This window comes from Dendronephthya gigantea, unplaced genomic scaffold (assembly GCF_004324835.1).
Source record: "Dendronephthya gigantea isolate DGI-Jeju-01 unplaced genomic scaffold, DenGig_1.0 000074F, whole genome shotgun sequence".
Classification (NCBI taxonomy): Eukaryota; Metazoa; Cnidaria; class Anthozoa; order Malacalcyonacea; family Nephtheidae; genus Dendronephthya; species Dendronephthya gigantea.
Window position 1 is genome coordinate 129,632 of NW_021163084.1, and position 20,409 is coordinate 150,040.

Genomic DNA, 20,409 nt, shown 5'->3' on the forward strand with positions numbered 1-20,409 from the left:
AACAGAGATGTAAATATCCGGAATAGTCAATTTTGGTCTTTCTCGTCAAAAGAATGCGCAATCCTCAAGGTTATAAGCAATTTGAAAGATCACTACCTAGTTACGGCTGAAAAGCCAATATTGATAATGATTCACGGAAACTAAGGCAGCTTTGAGAAACATTATTTATTTTTTATTTACGTTCAAAAGTTAGTCAGATGAATATCGAGGAACGATACTCTCGCGGCAATCTTTGTTCAAATGCAATTTTCAAATTACTATGACGATATGAAGTTCTTTCGAATTAAGTCGAAAATTGATCAGGGGTGTGCAGAATGAATTACACAGCTTAATTTTAAATTCAAAACCCCTTAATAACAACGCTATTGGTTATAGTTTTGAAAAGAATATTTTTACATTAAAATCTGCCAATGCGATTCTGATTTTAAGCTGTAGTAATTTTTCCGCACACCCCTAGATCCGCCACTGTAGCCAGCCTGACGATTTTGTCGCGCTATGTAAATTTCCAGTTTTTATTATTATTCATTTATTTAGAAATTTATTGTTTTCATGGTCTATGGGCACGAAAATATTAGCGTAGCGGAAAAAATCGTCAGGCTGGCTACGTTACTCTATATGCATGTTTCTCTTTTATTGCCTCTCATTATAACTCACGCTATAACCTAAGATCAGAATAACAAAATGATATACATGTGATTAATTTCGTTGCCAGCTGAGTACTAAGTAAGTTTGTTCAATATTCACAATTATGTGCCAGTACACTGGCTGTTTTTTAATGCTGTAACTATATATATCACAGGCAAATAAATAATGTACGCTAAACTTATAAAGTTATAATTTCAGTTCGTCCTTTTATCCCAGGATGTAACCTCAACGCACCTCTGTCAAAATAATAGTCAATTTTCTACACGTCTGATTCTTTGACTGATCTAGACAGAATAAATTCCAATAAATTGTGTGCGGTTTTATTGTTTAATTGTTCGCAGCAGCGTCCAGATGCTGCACTTTCACTGAAGTCATTGTTTATGTCCTTTTCACATGCGTTATGTTTTGGAGAATTTCGATCTTCTATAGTGATTTTGCGGTCAACATTACCCTGTTTCGTGCTATTGTTTGATGCCATTAAGTTGGAACTTTCAAACTCATTTTGTTTTGATCTGTTTGTTTTATGAGCCATTTCATGCAATCTTTCGTCTTCTGTGTATTCATTCGTGTTGTAACATTGGTAATCTGAGCTTCCAGTTCGTTCTTTCAACTTACAGTTCGTGTCATGAATCATTTCACTTGTCAAACTAGACGTGTCATCTTCTTCTCGATGTAAAGTCGCAGAAGAGTCGCTTGATATTGATCTTATATCATTTAATGTGTCGTTTGATGTACATATTTCATATTCTATTACTTCTTTAGTATCAAGTTGTTGTTCTTTCGTGTCACGCATTTCTTCTTTCGTTTCAATCCTTCCCTTCTTCGTGTCATGATTAGTAACAAGTATTTCTTTTTCACGCATTTCTTGTTTGGTGTCATCCGGGTTTTGTTCTTTATCAACCATTTTTTCTCCCAAAATTGGTAGATTGAAGTTTGTATCGCATGTTTTCTTGTGCGTATCACTACGATATCCATTGGCCATGTCGCGATATTTTACTTTTGTCTCGCCATCCAATTGCTTCGTGTTATTCAAACCTTTCGTCTCACTGTTTGAATCCTGTGCCTCCATCTTTCCTCTCAAACTCCTGTACTTCGTCAGTCTTCGCAGAGCGGCTCGTGAAAAAAATTTGCGATTGAATCCATCACCACCGGCAGAGCTGACACTTCCTGAAAAACCTGTCGTGCTGGTTAATTGGTCGCTAATTCGTGACCTCATGTTTCGATGACAAACCATTTGAACAGCCCCAAAAATAAACGGGTTTATGGCTGAGTTTGCATACAGTGTGATGGTGGAGAAAGCCTGGAGGTGGGTGTCTAAGGGATGGGACTCGATGGTTCTGAATGAAAACCACATCCAGTAGCAGTCGCCTGGTAACACGCAGATTACGAAGAGGATAACGGCAAGACTGAATATCTGAAGAACGAGAAATGATACTCACTCATCATTACGGCGAAAGTTCTAATCAGGCCACTGAACAGAGAAAACGAAAAGCAAGAGAAGAAGAGGACAAGATAGGCAAGAGAAGGAGCGAGAAGAGAGTCAAAAGAAAGAAGGCAGAGAAGAGAAGAGGAAGAGAAAAAGCAATAAACCGGAGGAAAGCAGATGAAAAGTAAGTAAGTGAGTGAGGAAGGAGAGGAACGATAGAAAAAGGCATAGAAGAGGAGAGAAGCATAAGGTATGGAAGGAACAAGAGGGAAGGTGTGACAGAGGAACAAAGAGAGAAGGCATAGAAGAGGAACAAAGGTCGAAGGCATAGAAGAGGAACAAGAGCAGAAAGCAATGAAGAGGAACAAGAGCAGAAAGCATAGAAGAGGAACAAAAGGAAAAAGCATAGAAGAGGAACAAATGTCGAATGCATAGAAGAGGAACAAGAGGAGAAAGCATAGAAGAGGAAAAAAGGTCGAAGGCACAGAACAGGAACAAGAGGAGAAAGCATAGAAGAGGAACAAGAGGAGAAAGCAATGAAGAGGAACAAGAGGAGAAAGCATAGAAGAGGAAAAAAAGGAAAAAGCATAGAAGAGGAACAAATGTCGAATGCATAGAAGAGGAACAAGAGGAGAAAGCATAGAAGAGGAACAAGAGGAGAAAGCATACAAGAGGAAAAAAGGTCGAAGGCACAGAACAGGAACAAGAGGAGAAAGCATAGAAGAGGAACGAAGGGGGAAGGCATAGAAGAGGAACAAGAGGAGAAGGTATAGAAGAGAAAAAGGAGGATAGGCATAGAAGAGTAACAAAAGACGAAGGCATAGAAGAGAAACAGCAGGAACATAGGAGAAGGCAAAAAAGGGACCCAAGAGAAGAAGGGGAAAATAGAATGAGGAAAGATGATCGTTACCTTATAAACTAAAATTAGAAATGAGATCCGAATGGTTAATACAGCTTATAACAAACACTTGAAGCACTTGGCCTGCACGCTTAACTCTTATTACCTTGATGACTTTTTTCTTCTGTTGTAATCTTTTCATAGTGGCCATATTCTGCACGGAAGAGGTCGATTCCTTATTATTAAACTTTTTAAACTTTGTGTGGAGAACATACCCGGCTCTGATATAACAATATGTAATTATAGTCAATGGTATACAATAATCCATCATGAACAATGCTAGAGTATAGTATTTGGCGTTGTCCGGAACTGACCAATTTTCCAAACAATCATTATCTGTGTATTTTAATATTTTAGCGTAAGGAATGACGGCTGCAATTGCTATGAGCCAGATGCAAACGATGCTACAACGTAGCCATTTTGGTTTCACCCTACAACAAAAAGAATATTTTGAAGAAAATTTTATGGATAAGTCAACCCTATTGCCTGGGGATTACGTTTTGGGCTAAATTTTTGGGTAATTGTATCCAACAATCCTTTGCGTTAAGAGTAAATTTATAGGGAAGTGACTGGGGATATCAAAAATAATAAAGTATAACATCACAAATATCACATTTGTGTAAACAGTAAACATCCTTGTGAAATTCGTGAATAATTATTGAGTCTAACCTCCAATCATTGCGCAGTATTTTGGTGACATATATACATCTGTAATTCTCCATAAAGGTCTTATGAATTAGTAATTAATATATCAACTTTGATACACCTAATCTTAATTAGTATTCATAACTTTGTTACACACATGCCCTAATATGCATTAAGCTTAATTTATTTATTTCGCAAGCACATTAAAATACTCGCGGCCGACCTGTATGGGATTCACAATGTGCTACCACACGCCATTGTAAATCCCCGTACAGATCGGCCGCTCGTATTTTAACTAATACTAAACACTTCAAGTACTCTTTAATATTTTCGATTTATCGACAGATAAGTGCATGAAAACAAATGTATCTAAACTTTTGAATGTATAATAGTCGCTTGCAACCTAGGACAAACTTTGACTATGTTAGCTATGACATTACTTTTTCTCGCGTATAACGGTAATGTTTGCAACGAACATTTGCAGATTTTAATTAGCTCAGCCAAACAGTGCTATTTAAGCGTGTGATTGGCCCATCAAGGTGGGGGCATAACAATGCTTCCAACAAACATTAAAGGTTCAGTGGAAAATAGTCGTTCATTACCGTCGTTCGTCTTAGTGTAAGTGACGGTAGAAACACATGCTGATACAAACCTTTGCTTAAGAGGACTACATATAGCTCTATGTCTCTCAAGACTCATGCCCATTAACGTCAAAATTGAGATGAGTATTAGGCAGGTCTGGGACGGGTATATCACGTGACATAAGAATGTTCCGTATGGCCATGACTCTGCGTACTGTAGGTAAATGTCCAGCGGTATACCAATAGCGCATACTAGTAAGTCTGCAATAGCAAGATTGAGTATGAAGTATTCACTGGATTTAAGACGGTCACGCGAGAGCCCCACGCAAATTACCACGTTCGCGAGGGATCCCACGACGCTGATGACACAGTAACAAACAATTTGTGTGATGAATAAGTAGTAATGGACATCATCGACACCCACCGTAATGTTGGTGGGTGGTAAAGTGGTTGTGTTGTTATGACTTCTCATTGCTTGGGCTTAGCCTGAAATTTAAAAACAAATGACTTATGATTACAGTCTGTGTATTGGTCATATAAGGAAAGAATACTAGCAAATTGAGTAACTATTAGAGTGTACCAAATGCGAAAAATCCAGCAAATGTTGGACTAATAATTATACTGCAGGCAAAATAGATTAAGAAAATCCTTACACAGGGGAAATAAAATAAAGATTTCGTCTTATTACATATGGAGTCATTGGTATGATGAGGCGACGACCCATATAGTGAGAATAAACTAGCGTATCAGTAATTTTAATGACATCCACAGGGTTTAGATGTATTCCGATGTTTTGGGGGAAATTAAAAACAAGTTAGTTCTGAGCTGATACTAGTCAATCTATTATCATAACAAAGTCTAGTTGCACAATATAGACTTCATAAATTGCTTTTCAGTGCACGGTTGATAAGGGGCCATACCTACCGATCTGCATGTCTGATCAAATCTATAAGATGACTATATCACTACGATTTAGATAGCTATCTATCTGCGCGCCTTGTTTTTCGATAAACCTTACGCATCACCATCATGAATAAACTATAATAATAAATATGTCTAGATGTATGATGTATCGTTTGGTTATAAGTTGGTTCGCATTGTCATAAGGAGGCCACTATCATATAAATCATGTTCGGTATTATTGAAAATGAATATTTGTATATTATTCAGGCAATGCAGCAAAGCTGTAAAACCCCAACCACCATAATTATGTATCGATCTTTCAAGTAAAATGATGATGATTGATGATTGAAGATTCGTTATCTTCATAAAAGGCCTCTGCGCAAAAAGATCTAATTAAATTCATGTCTTCATCATCGCTGGCTTATAGACAGACATGCAGAGTCCAATGCCCTATCATTAAATAGATTACCTGTCTTAACAGCAACGTTTGAACTAATATAGAATCTTTTTAGATGAAAATTACGTTGTAAAATTAATATAGTTTTGAGGCCTTCACGAATGATCCACACATGACGCGGTATTGATGTAACTGTCACGGTATATTGAATGCTTATTTAAAAGTTTGCTCTTAGCTTACCGCAGCAGGAGGTTACATGAAATTGCTAATGACTCGTATATCGTTCGATTCGATTGTAAACTCAATTCGTCGGTGATTCTCGGTCGTCGTTCTTTGCGTGCTCATCGGCCTTTCATTTAGTCGTAAGCACATCATTGCTCATCGGCCTTTCATTTAGTCGTAAGCACGGCCACTTTTGCCCAATATTAGCCGAATTAAGAGGGAGGAGCTAGGGGTATGGTTTAGTCATGCGAACGATTGCTATAAAATATTTAGGCTCTCAGAGATGTCGCTCAATTTGGAACCGATGCATCAAAATTGCTTCATAATCATCAAGAATTGTGCCTTCATGTAACCCAAACGAAACTTTTTTGCAGAAGGCAAAAATACGAAAGTAAAATGCAACTAAAAAAAAGACACAAGCAATATGACTGTCAAAAATATATGTCAGTCGAAAACGGATTTGACAAACCGCACTGAACTGTAGTTTACTAGGGCCGGCCTATATAGCTGAAATTTATCACAAAGTATATTTTCATCAAAAATGAATCTCAAATGTTCGTGAAAGGAGTAAAATCAGTCGAGGAATCGCCCGATAGCGATGTGTTGAAAAACCGACAGAAAGTTTTCACAGTTATATAGCAAGGCGCCGGGTTATGTTTGAATTGAATGTCTAGAGCGAAAAATCTTTTCTTGACGTTTCAAAGCGAGGTCCTTTTCCTCAAAACTTCTCTCTGAAGCTAATGAAGATATAAAATTTGCACCATCAAACCACGGTACTTTATTGTATGTAGCTAGAACAATATATTTTCATGATATACTGGACCTCCTTAACTTTGAGATGTTTTTCATGCATGTAGATGATAGATAATAGTGGACCAACAATTCGAAAGGAAATTAGCAACTCAAGACGGCATGCAACATATGTGACAGCTATTGATTAAGCTATTGTAGTGGCTTAGCCTTAACCATGATTTCCATGCAAAATGCTACCGGCTGAAGTACACTACTGGGACTTCCGAGATACTGTGGACTTCCGAGATACTGTGGACAAACGCATTTATATGGCTATATACAGTATATTCATGCACTAAGGCATCGAGTAAGAAACTATAATTTTGACGCAGCCCGGCGCATTGCAAAATATACTGCAACGTATTACTTCACAATATTTAAAAAATAGGTTTTTTCAGCCTCAAAACCACCGCAAAGCGCAAATATCAATTCGGAACCGACATGTCAGTTCCCGGCTATATTAAAAGTGAGAAAATTCATACATGTCGAATAACAATACCTTCACTTTGCTCTTTATAAGTATACTGCATGTTTATATGAAGATTCAAGTAGTTATATCACATTATGCAAGTGGATATATTATACAGGATACTGTCTCTCTTTGAATTGAATCAGATGCAATTTCATATTCATTTACGTGTTTATATAACTGTAACTAAAGAAAAAAAACGCGAACACAATGCAATTGAAAGAAATTATAAGATAACTATTTTAACTCCGTTGCATTTTCGATAACATCAATTGAGCTAATAACTTTCTGGTTTCGCGGTTTTCTCATTAAGAAAATAGACAAGTAATTTACTTTTCACGTAAATAATTTATCAGGTTTGATGGAATTTTGAAGAGTATATGCATGGCACTTATAATGGCAAATATGTGCAAAGTCCATTCATTTCTTCCAAATTGCATGCTTTAACAAACATTGCAATATAACTATACTCTATAGATAAAAATTAATGTAATTTCAAACGGTGGGCCTCTGAATCATCATACGAAAACATAAATAAACATAAATAAAATGATTATAAATTTAGTAAAATGGCAAAATATGCTTTGAATCTATAAGCCATCAAAATTTTACTGAAAAAGTATACTTTAATAACAACAATTTCTTCCATTAGCATTGACTCTGAGTGCCCTGAATGACGAAAGAGGGTAAAAATTAGTCCCTGCAGGGAGGTTTTGTTTATTATATTGATAAAATTGTGGGTTATACAGCCATAGGAGGCAGACTATGAATCGCTATTATCGCTATATTATGATTTAAAATAGAGAGAGGACCTGAAATTGATCCTTGAGGAACTCCACATGCATTTTAAACTAGATTAATCTTATAAGATCAGTATGGCAAGAATAGAGAACAGAATAACATATCTTCATCAACCGAATTACGCTATTTTGGTGGGTTTCGTTTTTGTATAAACTTTCTCAATTTTGGAACACAGAGTAATTTTTTTCATACTGGCTCTTCTATACTGAAGGCAAATGAATTCCTCGTTCAAATCATCTGAACCTAGCTGTGCTTGATAACTGGACACAAATGCTCTGGCATAGTCCAATTCAGTGGACAATTTCACACTGAATTTTGAAGCGGCTTGCTTGTCCATGAAATGGGTAAACTGTGATGACTAATTGACCAGACTGACATTCCGAGTTTCGTGTTTTAAAAATTTTAGGGAAGATCAAAAAATGCACATCGAATCAAACTTTCAAATCTATCAAAAAAAGGAAATCGCACAAAAAATTGCAGTATACGACCAATAATTTGGATGCATCCAAATTAGTTGTGAAAAAGCTTTTTCTCATGCAGTTAAAGTAAGGCATAGACATAATAGCTTGGCCTGTGATGGAAATTTACTCATATTGATACTTCTGCCTCAACCTTTTCCATCCAGTCTGGGTCCTGTTGAATTTCTATAGGAATTGCAACTTTGAGCGATCTTCACTTTCAGATGGCTCCTATATAGAGAACAACATAGACAGAACCTCTAGGAGAGAGGCGGCAAAAAAGGCAATTTGGGACTCCGGCCAAAAATGATGAAATACAGCTAGAGCTCTTCTCTAGAAGGAAAGAGACACTGCATAGTGGAAAAGGTTCGCATCCAGAATTGTTTTTTTTCCCTTGGGCCAAAGTTTCAAAGTTTAAGAAGGTTTAAAATTTAAACATGATTTGGGTGAAAAAGCTGCTTCTAAGCTTACGTCATGTATTTTTAATCATTGGTTTTGTCTGGTCTTGGTAATTATGATATTGAAAGATCCGACAATTCCTTTTGAAAAATGTAATATATCTATTATATATTCAGATATTCCGCTAAGGAAACCAAAACGTCCGATTTTCTAGGGCCACTTTAATATGTATGAGCGTTCGAAATATGTATTTCAAATCTTGGTAATAATTCATCTGCGTTGCAAACAATTTATTCAACTGAAACAGGTCATTTTTGAAGAGTGACGTCTCGTATATATACTTCAATAGCAACGTAAGTATATGGCGGAAAAGTGAAAATAAATATATATCTTAAAACAATCCAATGGCGTCTATAAGTCTAGTTTCTATTTTCCATTTGGTAAGGACAAGTAATTCTCACTGATGTGAAATAGCCCGGGAGCCTTTTCCAAGATCGCCGGAATTGGACCTGTTTTGAAAAATGTGGAAAACATTTCTGACAGGCTTCTTAACGTCGGGATAATTATTGGGCGTTTATTCATATATTTATATAGTCTGGCCGACAAATTTCTTTTTTGTCGGGGGAGAACGAATAAATGCTTTTAAGGGTGAAGTCGCCAATTTAATAGGAAACACTGATTCTACATTACACAAATAACTGCTAACTACCACAACACAACCATTTGGCTGCGGATTAATTTTTGTAAAATTTGACTACACGACTTGGATCTTTTTTTATACATAACGCGTTTGTCTGTCTCTATATATAATTCTCATGGTATATACTGACCTTACACTTGGACAACAACTGCGCACTATACATCGCTACTCACTGACAGCTGGCTTCGCGGCAGCAGATATATGCACATTTTTATCGTTGTTTTCCTGTCTGTGTTTTTTTTGTCAGTCATAATGCATCTCATCTTTAATAAAACCATGCATCTGCTCAAACTTTATTATATATTATTCCAATGCCTGCTGGGCTATTTGGTTAGATATTTAGCTTTGCTATTCCAAACAACTTGTCACGCGTTATTTGTTCGGGTCTATATATTTCTCTATACTATACATACATATGTAGCTAGCTATACGAATAATAGACATTGTTGGCACAAATATATATCTTCGAACCTTTTACCCTCATTTCTGGTCAACACTATGCCTATGGACTATTTTTATTATCCAAAATAAAAGAAAAACTCTTTTGTGTACGACGGCTATGTTAAATGTCGACTGTATAACTGCACGACTATTCCTAAAGCTAAGCTTTATTCAACCACAACACATTCCGGATATATAGTATATTTCATGGTTGCCGCGGAAATATGGATTTTATTTCGAGTGTTGACGGGAATATTGCTACAAGTGAGAGAAGTGAACAACTTATCAGGAATATACCCTCACGAGAAATAAAGCTCATATTTCCATCCAACGATGTAATCAGTTGTTCTGTTTATTAAGTATATTATTATTATCTAAATGGTCAAGCATATTTCCTACGCGACTTATTATTGGCTCGCGAAAATGATGTACGTTAGCTAAATTTTTTTATTTTTTACGTGTACAAACACGATTATTTTTATAGTGGCGAAAAACTATATGTGCATGACACTTATGTTTAATCAATATGCAGTTCGCGTAATACGGGGTTGGGCTAACTAACTACAAGCCTCGTATCCAAGCGAAACCGATGTAGTGTAAACCAAGCATAATTATATAGACTTTTTGCATTCATTGGCGTATTTTCTAACACTCATTACTTTACCTAAATACCTTAGATTAAACCATATATATACTCATATAAACAAACCTATTTTACACTTTGTTTGCCGGCATAAAAAATTGTCAATTCAAGCAAGCTATATATAATCGGGCATCCATTGTCCAGTTTAAGTCTGTCAGTCATGTTAATGTCCTTGAAGTTTACATGCATGAATATATAAATGTACGTTACCGCCCCTTAAATTCATATTAGTTCGGCAAAAAAGCCGGGACCTAAACTTTTACCGAATGCTTAAATGGTACATCAACAAAACCTAGCTTAAGCCTCGAACTGTGCGGCGCTCCTCACTAACTCGAGCCAGATCTGGCTTACATTAACAAACATGTTTTCGACAAATTCAAATTCTGCAATGCCACCCGCGATAAACGTCGAATATTTGTCAGTACGAGAATGAGCGGTATTTAGAAAATTTGGTGTTTCATGCTTATGTTTTGCTATTGGGAATTTTTGACTCGCAATTTTTGCCAACATCGCATGCATTACGGTTGTGCGGTTGTAAAAATGTTTTACAAATGGTAGCACATATAAAGCTTTCATACACAGCAGGCCTATAATATGTCATTATGTTATTAAATGGTGTTATTTTCACTGAGATCATAACGCGGAGATAAGCCCTTACACATGCAAGAACCAAAAATTGTAAAACAGTTTCTGCCATTAATATATCTTTCTCTTTATATATAAATGAAATTCTCAAAGGGACGGATGTTTGTCACGAATTTACCAACAAAAGAAAAACGAGATTTATGCAAAAATTCATTGTTGATTTATACTGAGGCATCGCTCTATGTATACCTGAGATGTCTTTCTCTCACTTCCAAAGCTGCCTCTAACAGCAAAATGGTCTGGTATTATGGAGTGAAAAAAAGAAAACTAAAAGCTTACCGCTTGAAATCTCCTTATAATTGAACAGTAAATATGTGGTATAGCCAGAATATATTGCTAAACTGATTAGCTTTCCTTCAACCAAAAGTTATAACGTCTATATATAAAATTGTCTCCCTTTGCGTTTGGATATTAATGTCCTTGTCTTCGGTCCGTTAACGGCAACTTTTTATTCGAGCCGAGAACATAAACAAATAATAGACCGAACCAGCCCTATTATAACTGACCGGCATTAATTTTCATAACATGTAGGTGTGAATTCTGCATTAATACATATACATATTTATTAATGCTAAGTGATACTAATAAATATACAAATAGTCTTTATAAGGACGTCTGTTCTAACATTCGTATAATTTGGCACGATAAAAATTTTCCCACATTGACCTAAAATAGTTTGGTTTAGATGCAAAATACTTTGATGATACATTTGGCTATCGTATTTCATAGATTGATAGCATTTTGTAAAAGCTGGATGATAAATGTATTGAATTTTTAAAATCCGTCGCCCAGTGGGTAGCGTAATTGTCGCATTATTTTGACATACTCAGTAATTGCTTAGATATTCATGGCGAAAAGTAAATATATGGAGAGAGATGCTATGTCTTGGCTTGTCGTAAACACCGGAGTCGATGTATGTGGATTCACATTTTCAGCTGAAGTTTATTTCTGTGATTTATTCTGACAAAACAATTGGTTGTGCTGTTGCTAGTTTCCAGCATAACGAAGTTCGTTAGCAGGTCGATTTATATCCCGGCAAGTTCACTAGTGAATTATTAACATTGATAACAAAGTTACAATGAACATGTATAAAGAGTTCGTTTAACGACACAATCCTCAGTATACAGAGATGAGTCCATGTTTTTAACACATGCATTACTACCTGTTCCCTGCATGCATGTCTAACTTGAATTCTAGAACATTGGCATTGATATATTACAATGTCTGCGGTATAGAGAATGCTAAAGTAACAGACTCATTATCTCCCATTATAATTGAAAATGAAGTAGAAAAGGTGAAAATTAATAATTAAAGGCCAAAGGCCGGCTGTTCAGCAACCGCTTCACTTATTAAAGCATATATATAGCTTTTGCAAGCAAACCTGCAAATAAAATTTTCAAACAGCTTATTATAATCTTGTCGAACAAACTCAACCAGGAACCACTTCTCGTTCAATGGTACTTTACCTCGAAACTGTCTTCAGCAGAACAGCCATACAGAAATACATCAACAAAAACAGCAGGTTAAGATTTACCCAGGGGTTAGCGCTAATCGCGGCCGGGTTCTAGATAATTATAAATTGTTGCACGTACTCGTGTAAAGTGGGTCTTGTTAATGCCGCGTTAGTCAAAGGGATTAAGTAATTTGGATTTTAGAAAATTGCGTAGTCTTAACCGTTACCTTACACACTTAAATCATGAATTATATGATAAACCTTTGGCCTTTCATGCAAACGAGTTTCATCAGCGGAAATTTGAAATGGATTTGTCGTGTTTTCTTAGACTTTTTGAAGATACATAGAAAATTGTTAAATGCTTTTCATATTTCGAGGTTTTCTCATATGGATTGTCTCTTATACGCGCCATTCATACACATGATCACAATCAATCAGTCGACTGACGACCATTATCAATCACTTAGTAACCAAGGATGTAAATAAGTGTCATTCTATATCTCTGTGATCTGCAGAAGATTGATTTGCATAGCCCACACAAAAGACAAGATAAGTTACTGTATATCTCACGTTCATACAGGACGGCAAGTAAAGATCAACTGGAAATTAAGATTAGGCCAACATGAGAATCATAGGTTTCCCAATTTGGTTGTTACTTTTTCTGATTTACACAGAAGAGTTTTCATCTATCTCGTCGCGCTGAGGCAAAGATGTAGTTGGGTATATCAGCCGGCTCACCTGTTATCCGTCTGTGTATTTCGCATATGGATCAGTGAATGTCTGGTATATGCGGTCAACCAAAGGTCCAAAACTGAATACCAAGAAAACACGAAAATCGATTGACATATTTACCACGAAATAGAAACTGAAAATCAGTTATGCATGCATGGAGGCAACCCAGAGTATCGAATTTTCACGAAAATCTTAAATGATTTCGGAACCTGCTTAGGCCGATATTATAAAAAGCTCAATTTTGCACGCTATATGAATGATTCATATACAATTAAGGATACGCCTTCAGGGCGTTTGGAAAGTTTTAGGGTAAAAAAATTCAAAGTGAAGCACTCAATCAAGTCGCGAGGTCGAGTGGGAAAAACGTCATGGAGTAGTTATTAGGAGGTGATAAAGATCTCGCGCTTGATAAAAAACCACAACAGTGCCAAGAGATCATGAAAGGAACATAACAATATCAAAAGAAGCTTAGTAAACGAACCTAAGCGGCTAATTAAGCCAAGTATACTAATTTCATATTGTTGTTGTTCCTCCTGGTAGGCATTTTCTCGATTGTATGACGGCATCTGGGGCGTGCTGGGTTTTAAAGAAGAACAACGAATGGACAGCATTTTTTGAGCCCAAGGGCGCGATCAAAACAAAGACAAACCAGACAACCTGTCTCCATTTTATAATGCTCGATAACGATAGGTTCTATTAGCCACTTTACTTGCATTATTTTGATCATTATGACGTATTGTTACTTTGCTACAAAAATTGATTATAATTAACCATTTAATTGAGTAGTACAAAACAAAAAACCGCCTTAATTAGAGTTTAATGGACCCACAACTAGGCCTCATTGTCTCTCGATCCCAGCCATATTATTTTTGCTACTTTAACGTCATGCATGGTCCGATTAAAGTTTAAACTCGAAGTATTTACCTAGCGCTAAATGATTCAATTTATTTTCAGACAAAACAATGTGAATCAGCTAGTATACAAACACAACGAGCTAAACTTAAATCGCTCGGCGCCATTTTGACTTTTTGGCTGCCTTCACACGCTACCAGATTCGCTCGTCACGACATCTTCGATTGCCGATATGAAGCGACAATTATTAGTTTTTGGCTTTTGCCGTAATGTTTTTTAATTTGATAGATTTAGTATATTCATTCAGGTCACGGACATTCAAAATCTTCACTGTCTTTTATTAACTTCAAAATTTGACCTGTTCCGATGGCAATCCGGTATACCGTGTGAAAATGACATACACACTGAAGTCCATAACTTCAAATTTTGCATGTATCTGGACCAAGAACTTACCTTTAGAAGGACAATTAAACCAATATCCTACACAGCGGATGTGAATGAAACCCAAAATCGGGAATAGGACTTGAGAAACCGGGTAACCATACAACACTCGGCTTAGTTCGGCAAGTTTTTGGGTAAAACTGAAGCTCTCAATCAAGTCATGTGAGAAAGAAGTGGAGTGGCGATACTCGATGGACGAAAGTGCCAGGAGGAGCTGACAAGAAAATATTGATATCAAAAAGAGGATAAATGAATTGAGTCTGTTTATTCGTCAGGAGGTCAATGAAGCCAATATCGTCCGGCCTGCACTGCGGAGAATAATATAACTGAAGGACTGTCAACGCAATGTGAAACTGAGGATGGCTTAGCGGCCGGCCCACTGCACACTTAGATATACATACCGGAAATGCTATGACGAACTTGAAGATGATTTCTATAAATTCTGACAATGTTTTGCCAAATTTAATCCGGCGTTTTTATAAGTACTTTGTGTACAGCGAGTATATATTCGGTATGCACAGGTATAAAGTTACAGAGAAACATCAGAAAACAATTTTTTGTTTATTTAATGAACATTTAGTAGTCTGTACAATGTTTTACAATAAATATTCTTTGAAACCCCAATCCAGTTTTTTGGGGTTATCTATATTGCGCATAGCATGACGTATACAATAATTTAAGGAGACAAAATACGATTGCCGCGCGGCAGGAAGATTGTGCGTTCTGCGGACTTCTGCCTTGTCATAATAGGATTACAACTGATATAATTTTTTTGTAAGACGTAATTAACTATTAGCGTTTATAAATATGGAACAGTAGAACGCATGGGACCTCTAAAACGTATATTCTGTTTTACTATAAATCTTTGTTGCGAATGGGCTGAAGCTTACGTAAGGCTTATCAAGGGAATTCTGGAATGTCAGAAACACGGATATTCGGCAATTTCTTGTAAACTACATTGTTCGTTGCAACATTCCTCCGTGGCCCCAGTCATCGCTGCAGAACGCCGACGTCTGTGATTAAGAAAGTTCTTTGCTTTCCACGTTGGTTGGAATAGCATGTCTATAAAATTGATCATAGTCAGTAAATTATCTTTGAAATTGAATTATTATAGGCTGTTATTATCTTCCGTTTTACCCAGATGTATCCCGTTTTGTTACAATATACGTCTCACATGAAGACCAAATTACTCCCTAAAATACTTCTTCCAGTCCATCTGAATGTTTCACTAGAGTTCATATTTTCTTATTCCCCAGCATAAGTACCGAGAGAAACCTAACCTACAGTATGTAGCTTTATTTAATTATGCAGGGCAGCTCTATCTGTTCCAAAATGTTCTTCTTGATTGCCCGCAAGGGATCTTTTATCACCTCAATATTTACTGGATAGATTTGACACAACAATGATCAACCGGGAACAATCTGATCAATTTTAGGAGTGTAGTGATCAAAGGTACCGTAATCGGGTAAACTGAGGTTTGCCTTTTTATCTTATCTGGCCGTATTCTGTTATCTTTTCCGGCAAAAAAAAATATTAAGAGCAAGATATTTTACCTTCTATAACTGATCTCTTTTTCCTTCCGTTTTGATTTTGTAGAACAGCGGCCTGTGCAGCCGCAGTACATCCTGGGAACCGCTGACCACAACACTCCCCCCACGCAGAAATGAAATCCTCGTAACAATATCTTCCAAGTACACCTGGTTTGTTCGTCTCCTTCGACGATGAAACATGAAGTATCAACACAGCGAAGGTCAGAAACCAGAGTGTTTTGTAGCAAGTGGCAATGGAGATTGGCATCTAAAAAAAAGTTTAGTGGAATGTGTTTAAAACGGAATGGGTGCTTAAGAACTTATGATTAACCATAAATAGACCGGTTTCTCATGCATCGTCAACATTAGGCGGCTAAATCTGCGGAAGATAAATCTACCCTAATAATAGCAAGGTTCGGATTTGACTCCCACTAACTTTGGGGAAACATAAACCACTTAAACGCCATAACTCTATCCAATCAAGAGCGCAATAGGTCAGTCAAAGGTGGTGGTGGTTTCATTAGTGGAAATTAAAGCTGAACCCCGCTGCTAACTTGTTCGCCACAGACTGCATATAGGATGCCAGGCATTGTAGTAAATGCGTCCGTATCATCAGGTCTTCATAAATATTTTCGGCAGATCAACCGAAAATTATGTTTTTTATTTACGAGTCGAGTCACGAGCGTGAAGAGCTAAACGGCACCTTTTCTATTGGCTACTTGTTGACTTTAAATTGTTTCATCCAATTATTCGATCCAATTATTTCATTTTGATCACAGGAAGAAACCTAATGTTTAATGAAAACTCCCTAATATATTTTTCAATCAATGACGAGTCGTTGCACTTTTATCTGCCCCCCCCCCCCCTCCTCTTTGCCTTAGGATCGCTCCGCGATCCCTATCGTTAGAATTTCGCTCATCTGACAAAGGAGCTGCTGATCTTTACAAAGGTTTTAACATTCTGCCACAAAGCGGCCTAATTGTCGATTGTCATGCAACCCAGTGAAGCGACATAGTTGTACTCATAAAGAACTTATAGTTAAGTCAATTATGGATGGTCCCTTAATTAATGAAGAGCCGCTCTTATATATAAAAGAGGATCTGGAAACTGACAGAGTAATAACGTTAAAAAGTTAGTTTAGTTTAAGTGGTTTGGATGTATGAAATCTCAAAAGTATTCGTTATATATATTAAAAACAACTTATGTAGGAAAATTAAAGGTTCACGTACAATTAAAGAAGTATACATGCATTGCGTGCACTAATTAAACGTTAGGAGCGATTGCATTTTATACAACAACAAACCGAACACTGAGTTTACCTCCATATTTGAAATTCGTCTGATATTTTTCTCCAAAGTGATTCTATAATTATGCGCTGCGAGGTCCTTTAATTTTGAACTGTGAATTACTACAACTGAATGTCTTCGTGCGAGTTTGATGCCTTGATCGCCAGCGTTCAAATGTGCATATCACGCAAACACGGCAATAGATGACGATGAATAGGCCCGCGTGGGAGACTTTATATTCCCTCATGTTTCCTGAATGGCGCGTCAGAGCTCATGGCCGGATTAAACGAATGGCAGAGGGGGCATCTCCTAACGGGCTTGCGCTCTGAAGGAGTTTTTTGGGTCCGCGCTTAGCGCTTGGCCCTACGCAAAAGCCGCAAAACCAAGGAACTAGAAGATTAATCCGGCCCTGCAGTATAGTGCGGCTCTTTATGGTGGCGTGCAGTAAATAAAAAATTGCCTTATAAGCTTAGCTATGTCATACAAGCTATATTACACAATTCTCTCTATATATACAACCGTTCGTCGAAACTTGGAAAGTTTTGATGAATAAAATCAAATTGTATATAGATGCTAAAAAATAAGAAAACATTAAAAAAAGGAGAACGCGTCATGGCCCACTGCCAGCTAATCAAGTTTTAACCTATTTTTTTTAACCGAGTTTATTTCAGATTGATTAATCTACTTTAGGCTGCCTGGTCTAGTGTAATCTGCGTTGGATTAAACTTTTGCGTGTGTAGGAAACGGAACTATTAATAATGCGTGTCTGGAATAGAGCCATATAAGTTGGCATTTAACACGTTTATAGAAGCCAGAATAGACATTTATAGTTGTCGTATTGTTTGTCACAATCAGCAGTTCTGCTGAATCTCAAAAATAACACGTTCAGCCTTAAAATAACACATTCAACCCTAAAGCAACACATCTAGCCTCGAAGATAAAGACACGTCCCAAACTGGACAGTTGAAAGTTTGCGCGCTTTTTAGGAACCTGTATTTAGGAAATTTACCTTTCAATTAAAAAAGGAAGAGTATTTTGATTCATATAAAACCATGTAGCTAAACCTACCTTTTTCAGTATAAATTTCAGTGAAAAATTCACAGAGAAAACCCTTTTCTTGCGCTTGACGTCTTCACTCTTAACTATTTGTAATCAGTAATTACGACTCTCTGCCCCTTTTAAAGAAACCTACAAACGTTAAAGTTGCTGTTTTTCTGTAAATTCTCAATAGCGACTGAAAACACTTGACATGTATCCCACTCATATAGATTAGCCACTTAGTTTGCATTCAAATGTCAGAAAATTATGTATTGATTCCATTTATGATATGAGCGTAGTAATATTGGGTTGTGCAACTGCATGTATGGGTCCTGCAGCTGATATGCGAGGTTTAAAATTGCTGATCTCACAATGGCAAACTGGACGCTCTTAAATCCGGCTCTAATTATAACTAGAAACGAATCGCATTCTCATTATAAGCGTAATCTGATCCGAGACAAAATCAACGGGAAAGGCTTTCTGAAGTTATCCACTTCCACACTGGCTCGTGCATTTTAGGACTGTTTGAATATCTGAGATCCAGAAAATATATATTCAGGATTGCGATCATAGTGTTCCTTTTATTCTTATGCTGTCTTTATCAATAGGCATTAGCTAGCTGGTAATTCTAAATTCACATGTTGCCCTTATTGTAGCCGTACTTTAAAGAGTTTTACTTGTCAATAAAGACAAATAAAGGAAGAATTGACAGGACAAATGTCTCTAGTTTCCTTTGTGCACTTGATGATGTTTAAATTAATTGTCTTCTATTGAATCGATTTTAATCGATAATTGCAATTGACACCCACTATTGTCACTTAATATTGTAAGTGTGGGCAACCGCTTAGAAAGTTTAGTTGAATGTTGGAACGAACATCTGTCGTGCATTAAGCTTAGGAAATTTTTATTCAAGACAGTTTTCTGCTGTCGACATATAAAATTGTTGCCCGTCATTTATCAGCTTCAGCGAAATAATTCGTGAAAAGAAATTCTCATGATGCATGCAGTTATTTTAAATTTTCATGATCAACATAATTTTAGTTCACTAAACGAAACTTGGTTTATGTGACGACATGGGACGAAGTATCAACTCGAGAATCAAATCGAGACGCCTCTGAGTTGATTATTCACTGTTTTAAAGCTCGGGCATATTGTTAAAGGAAGCAAAATATTACACTTTTCTTTCATTTTCAGATTTACATTGCATAATAACATTGCATAATAACTGGACTTATATATAATGGGGTTATCTGGGGTATAGTGTTTAAACTGTAATATTGTATAATACCCTCTTACTTAAAAACCTAACCTTTAAAGAAAACCCTTTGCGTTTTGACACACTTACTATGTTGTTTAACTCCTTGCACGTCCACTGTCGAGATGTTGTTGAATTAAGAAGAATACAACTGTTTGGGCAGAGAAGCAAGTGAAATTCGGCCGGTAGACTGTTTAGCAAAGGTATAATTATACGGTGCGAAAGCTAAAGGACATTAATTGACTAGCCATATTGAGTAAGTTGCATGTTGAGCCCGATTACGTTTATTTTCTTCATTTTCGGTCAACCGTCATCCAGAACGTATAAAAAAAAAGATAAAAACGGTACATGAGGAATTGCATGAGGTATAGATGTCTTTAAAACGGGTACCAGAAGAGTGCTGTCTGCATCGGTTTGAGATGAATTGAAAAATATTGTATACAAAGAAAAATATGGACGAAAAATAGGGGGAAAACGAGAATTTCTTTAGCATAAAATGAACATTTGAATAATTGAAATAATTAATTTCTAAGAGCCTGGTGTTTTGCAACGAACGATATGCGCGCTGCACACGTTAGACCACCAGCAGGATCGCATGGCAATTCCTCGAACTGAGTCCCAAGCATTGCATGGCAATTTCTGGGACTCGATTCGGATGAGCGGAACTGGAATGTTGAACTATATAGATATAAACTGAACTGTCATTACGAACTATTTCTGAAATACCAAATTCGAACCCCAGGTCAGGTAACCTGAAA

At 36.7% G+C, this 20,409-nt stretch overlaps 1 protein-coding gene across 1 annotated transcript; it reads right to left on the reverse strand.

The window, feature by feature from the left end:
• Nucleotides 1–538: 538 nt before the first annotated feature.
• On the reverse strand, nucleotides 539–4,638 carry LOC114531712 (the record flags this gene model as incomplete). The annotated part of the gene is made up of 4 exons (XM_028553323.1): nucleotides 539–2,059; nucleotides 3,076–3,400; nucleotides 4,267–4,456; nucleotides 4,620–4,638. Coding segments are annotated over 4 exons (1,689 nt in total), but the record flags the coding sequence as incomplete, so codon positions are not given.
• Nucleotides 4,639–20,409: the final 15,771 nt, after the last annotated feature.